The 6,250-nt window shown below is 25.2% G+C and overlaps 3 protein-coding genes across 3 annotated transcripts, besides 1 other annotated feature; 1 reads left to right on the top strand and 2 right to left on the bottom strand.

The window, feature by feature from the left end:
* Positions 1-351: 351 nt before the first annotated feature.
* Positions 352-519: a repeat region.
* Positions 520-578: 59 nt separating this feature from the next.
* On the bottom strand, positions 579-2,159 carry EHI_091940 (Phosphatidylinositol-4,5-bisphosphate 3-kinase catalytic subunit, putative; the record flags this gene model as incomplete). The annotated part of the gene is made up of 1 exon (XM_643649.1): positions 579-2,159. The coding sequence occupies one exon, from the start codon at positions 2,157-2,159 to the stop codon at positions 579-581; it is 1,581 nt and encodes a 526-aa protein (XP_648741.1).
* A 97-nt stretch (positions 2,160-2,256) lies between these two features.
* Positions 2,257-5,553, top strand: EHI_091950 (uncharacterized protein; the record flags this gene model as incomplete). Its single annotated transcript, XM_649481.1, has 1 exon — positions 2,257-5,553. The coding sequence occupies one exon, from the start codon at positions 2,257-2,259 to the stop codon at positions 5,551-5,553; it is 3,297 nt and encodes a 1,098-aa protein (XP_654573.1).
* A 38-nt stretch (positions 5,554-5,591) lies between these two features.
* EHI_091960 (uncharacterized protein) lies at positions 5,592-6,077 on the bottom strand (the record flags this gene model as incomplete). The annotated part of the gene is made up of 1 exon (XM_001913411.1): positions 5,592-6,077. The coding sequence occupies one exon, from the start codon at positions 6,075-6,077 to the stop codon at positions 5,592-5,594; it is 486 nt and encodes a 161-aa protein (XP_001913446.1).
* Between the last annotated feature and the right edge of the window lie 173 nt (positions 6,078-6,250).

Genomic DNA, 6,250 nt, shown 5'->3' on the forward strand with positions numbered 1-6,250 from the left:
ACAAATAACTTTTTATACAGAAAGAATTTTGTGTGTTTTGTGTTATTAATTATGAAAATGAAATAGTATATTCTTTTATTCTGTTAAATTACTTAGTAATCAGAGTTATATTTATCATGAGTCTTATTTATTCATTATATTAAGAAATTGAATGAATATATTCAACATGTAAATAAAAGAGAAAATAATAATCATATTATATTTTATTATAGTGATACAAATGAATTGTTGATAATAATCAAGAATAATAATAATGGAGATACAACACAAATATCAAATAACACAGTCAGTAATGTTTTTTATATTCACGAATTATTTGATGAAATACAATATAATAATATGTTATTAAATAGAAAAAAAACGTCAATTAATAGATATATCCATAATTTGATTTTCTTAATATTAAGAAGTGATTATTTCAATTTCTTCAATATGTTCTATTGGTATTACAGAGTTTATTTCAAAACTATCGCATTAGATTGTTCTTCTTCTAGTGTGCTGCCAAAATTGAGTTGTAAACGAAATAAAACAATAAAACAAAAAAAAAATAAAAAGCAAAAAGAAATAACAAAATAAAATTAGAAATATTTTCTGATAAATTTCAAAACTTTATGTTGTTTATCTTTAACCATCTTTTGAATAGAACTATTTTGAAGATTTCCAATTAACATATTCACAGCATCACTTTCTGGAATTGACAAAGCAAAAGCATCAGTAAGACATTTTGTTACAGCATATTCATCAAATTGAGTATCAAACCCAAAAACAATCATAGATAATCTAATAATCATACCAACATGTCTTCGAAGTACTAAAAACCCAGAAGTACAATTTTGAACGAATAAATCCCAAGCACCAATTTTTGATTTTTCAAGAGTAACAATTGTATTATTAAGAGAAGTACGAATAATTGTTGGAATTGCAAATCTATTTGCATCAAATTTTGGTCTTAAATTAATAACAAAACCAAAGTCAATATGTGCAAAGGACTTATCACATAAATGAAATTTCCAATTTTCTAAATGACGGTCTCTTACTCCTAAACAATACGAAGCAATAAATCCTCCAGAAAGTGTTGAAATCATTGTTGCCATCTCTTTTGGTAAATATTCATCTATCTTTAAATTAATAGAACATACTGGACAGTCTTTATTCTTTATTGAAAGTTGTTCAAATTCCCATCCATCTGGACAACAATGTAATTCTGGATGTTTTTCACATGCACACACTTCTTCAATACATCCAAGCATTTGAAAAACACCTTCTCTTGGTCCTGTTGGAACAACAGAATAAGTAACAGCAATTGGTTTACAAGGAGTGTTTTGATCAAATGCAGTAGGATGAGCTAAAAACGAACTTTTCATCCATAAAACATTAAATACATTAAACATAACTTGAACAGCCATATCTCTTCTTAGGTCATCTCCATATTTAAACATTACTCTTCTTCTTTTTTGTTGTCCATTTTCTGTTTCTGCATAATAAAACATTAATGATATTGGTGTTGTTGCTGATTTATATGACTTTAATGCAACCATTTTTACTAAAACACCTTCTCCAAGAAAAGGGTCACAATTTCCTGTATAGTTTAATACTGAAATACTTTCTTCTTTTAATTCTTCATCACTTAATTTATTCATTTTCTCTGGTAAAAAATCCCTATTAAGATAAAGTGTTGGTCTTTTTGCTTCTTTAGGAAGTGTTAATAAATTATCTCGAGCAGACGCAATCCAAGTAATAATTTCTTCATTTTGATAATTAATACTTTTTGTTATTTCTCCTCTTTTATCTTCTAACTTCTTTCTTTTCTCATCGATTAATTGAAGTAAATAGCATGATCCTTCAATTCCTCCTTCAACTAATTTACAAAAAACTGGATCACTACATACACAAATACCTCCAGCTCTATGAAGCCAAAATATTCTTGTATAAACATCTCCATAGTCAATAGCAGTTCGAACAATAGCTTTAATTAAAATAATTTTATATTCTGATCTTGGTTGAATTACTATATGTCTTAAAAGTAAAGGAAGATAAAGTAAATATTGACTATGATGACTTTTACAATAAGAATAAATAGTTTGAGGAAGAAGAGAGTCTAAAGACATTTCTTCAAGAAAAGAATAAGTTTCATGAAAAGAGTCTTGAGTTTCAACCATGTAACTCATGTTACTGTGATTTGTTTTAATTACATTTTTTTCTTACTTTTATTTTTTCTTTTCATTTTTTTATGAACGAAAAACTTTAGTTTTATTAATGAAAACCACAAAACCTTTACATATTTGTCGTGTTATTACTATCGACGGTCCTTCTTCTCCTTCTTTTGCTAGAAATGCATTTCCTTGTTATTCCATTAGTCAAAATTCTTTTATTCAACCACCTCAAACAGCATACCTAGTGTTAGTAGAATGGGATGATTTATATATTAAACAACCAACCTGGGTGTTACATGATGAATTAATTTCGATACGTGGTATAGATCGTAGAAATTTATATAATCAATTTTTACGAGAATATACTGTTAATAAATTTACTTATACACCTAATTTATCATCTTTATTACCAGCTAAAGAATTAATACCAAGTAAAATTATTGATTCTAAAAAAAATGAACAACAAAAAGAAATCTTTTCAGTAAAATGGGAATCACAAGGAAATATATATGAAAGCCAAGAACAAATTTCTTTCTTTGAAAAAGAAGAATATAAACATTTATTAATTCAATACCAAAACTCACCTTTTTCACCTGAACCACTTAAAAGTTGTGAAATTAATTTATTTAATCAATCAGATTTAAAACATAAGAGAATAGGAGAAGTTTGTTATAAAATACTTGATCGTCTTAAAACAAATAGTGTAATAATTGAGAATAAATCTTCTACAGAACCATCACTTTCTTATTCAATCAAATTTAAATTATTTAAAAAATTAAAAAAAGTAATGGATTTAGGATTTAAAGGTCCATTTTTAATTATTACAAACAAAGAAAATTTAGGATTTTATCAAGAAAATTTATACAAAACAATTCCAACAGCTTTAACTACTTTTATAACAGAAAATCGTCTGAATAAAGAACAAAAAAAAGTATTAGAAAGAGAACTTTATTTTTCTTCCTCTTCTTCAATAAGAAGTAATTTTGTAGTTTTAACAAATCCTAATTTTTTATTTAGAAGTGGAACTTCATTTGATATTATTTTTGTTGACACAGAATTACTTCAATTTGAATCAATACATACAACAATTAGTAATAATTCTTATGTATTTCTTTATAGTAAAATTAATTCTTCACTATTACGTTCTTTTTGTAAACAACAAACAAATGATAAAGTAATACGTTTTAGTTTTGAACAACCAGAACCAGTAATTAAATACGTTGACTGTTATATCCCATTAACACAAAACCAACAAAATTTATTGAAAGAATTAAAAAAGTCATTAACTATAGAACCAAGTAAAACATCATTAATTTGTTCTGAAATGATTAAAACTGGAATATCTTCTAGTTTTTATTTAAACCCAAAAGAGTCAAGTGGTAAACTTTTATTTGTAGAAAAGTTAATTAATCTTTTCCAGTTAACAGAAAAGAAAGTAGTTGTTATTGCAAATTCTTCTTGGATATTTGCTCATTTATTGGAAAAATATCAAATAAATATTATGTCTTGGGATTCTTCTGCACAAAAAAATAATGCAATTTGTACATTATTAAAGTGTAATTCACAAGAACAAGCAAATGAAATTATTCAATTTTATAAAGAGAAGAATATTAATCTTCAATCAAATTATAAAGTTGTTTGTGTTGACTGTAATACAAATTCCAGTTTAATATTCTTTGATTTTATAGACATTGTTATTGATTTAAGATCTGATTATTCTCCATTACTTGAAACATTAAATAAAAATAAATTTGGCTTTGCTACAACGAAATCAATTCTTTATTTTAGACTTATTGGAAAAAATAGTATTGATGAAATTACAATAAGTATGAATGAAACAGATACTATTTTTAATCAAAATGAACTTAATAAAATTTATAGTAAATATCTTCTTGGTAATATTAACTCTTATACTACATTCATAAATAGAATTCATTCATCTGATAAGGATTTTATTAATATGATTAATCAATTCTTTTCTTCTTCTAAACTTCTTCAAGTACTTGATATTAATGATGATTCTATTGATTTTATTGATGATGTTCAAAGAGATAAACATATTGAATTAAATCAAAGAATTAATCCTCATTATTTAATGAGTAGTGACTATCATAAAATTTCAATAGAATTGAAAATTCCATTTGGATTAAACCAACCATCTAATGTTCAATCTTTTCTTTCTGATTCAATAACATTAAAAGGATCATCTATTAAATCAATTCTTAACAAGTCAAAACCTTCTCCTCCTTTAAAAGAACAAAATGTAGTTAATCTTTCTCATAAAGGATTAGAAGAAAAATCAATAAAAGAAATTCCTTCATCTTCAAATCAACCACTTGACAAACAATCTGCTATTCTTCATGAACAAACAAAACAAAAGATTATTCCTAATAATTCATTTAATTCTCTTTCATCAAAAGAGTCTGAACAAAATACTAAATCACAAAAACAACAACTTCTTACAGGATTATATAAAACTGTTAATGACCCTCAAATGTCACGTGTTTCTGTACTACCAATACCTCATGAATCAAAAATATCTAAGGAACAAAATCAATTTAATCCTTTTAAAATCCCTAAAGCAGAAGTAAAAACAGAACCAGCTATTTCCTATCCTTTAAAAACTAATCACAAAAAACAATCAATACAATATTCTCAAGAACTTTCTTCAAAAATTTATTCAATTATAAAAGAAAAACTTATTAAATTTTCTTCAGTTCCTCCAATAACTGGTAACTCATTAATAGAAAAAGAAAGTAATTCAACACCTCAAAAAATAAATAATCTTCAAGGAGTTTCTACTATTCAATTACCTCTTCAAAATTCATCAAAAGTTCCAAGTTTAAATAGTAATATAAATAAATATTCTTTACCATCAACAAATCCGAATGAAATTACAACAGAACAACAATTAAATAAAACTGGAAATGAAAAACAATCTAAAATAGATAAAATTATTGAACAAATTAAACATGGTATTAAACTCTTTGGAACTGATGTTTCTAAATGGAATATTAATTTTAATATATTTGAACCATTATCAAGTAAAATGATACAAGACATTGTTAACAAAATAGAATCAATAGAGAGATTAAATATAACATTAACAAATGACCAAATGAAAGTATTATCACATATTTATAATTATGTAGTAATAAGAAAAATTATGATTCCATTCCCTATATGTTCTCTTAAAAATTGGGATTGTTCATGTGATATTACATTACTTCAATTAATAATAGAAAATGGATTGAATGTTCCTGAATTATATTTAAATGATCTGGTCATAAGAAGTGTATTAGACTTAAGTGGATTATTAACAGAAAAACAAAAATGTGAATTTTTACATTCTAGGATTGAAAGCATTTATAAATGCTATTCTATTTGTCAATTTAATTGAATATGAAACATTGATTTATTGATTAAACTGGTTTTCAATTAAAAAATGATAACGAATGCAATGATTATAATTGCACCAATTAAAGTAGTTCCAAGTGTGATTTTCATTACTGAATCAAATGCATCAAGTTGTCCTACAGGTACTGTATATTGAGAGAATTGAGGATTACAAGTTGGTGAAATAAATTGAGAAGGATCACTCGTTCCACAAGAAATGGGAGTATTAAAATAACCATTAATATTATGATATTTTAATAATTCAATACTTCTACTATCAGTACAATTATCACAAATAAAGAAAACTTCTGGAGGTGGGAAGATAACATTTTTTTCAAACATATCATTAATTCTAGCTTTATGATATCTAAGATGAATTGGAATTGAATGAGTTGAAATAGACTTTGTTTGTTTTAATGTTTTTATTATAACATGAGCTTGTCTTCCAGTTAAAATTGGAGCTTCAAGATCCATTGGTTCATACATAAATACTTCAAGGTCTTTTTGTTTTCTTTGTAATTCTTGCATTTGATATTTATCAATAAAAATACCTTGTGGGACGGTATAAATTAAATAAATATCATCATTATTTGTTGTATTAAAATTAAGAGTAGTTATTTCAGTTGTTAAATGAGTTCCTTCACCTTTAAGTCTTTGAAGATAAACAGGAATTGGATGGGTATATTGAACAGTATCAAAAT

The sequence above is a fragment of the Entamoeba histolytica genome, genomic scaffold (genome assembly GCF_000208925.1).
Source record: "Entamoeba histolytica HM-1:IMSS scf_1104750517707 genomic scaffold, whole genome shotgun sequence".
Taxonomy (NCBI): Eukaryota; Evosea; order Mastigamoebida; family Endamoebidae; genus Entamoeba; species Entamoeba histolytica.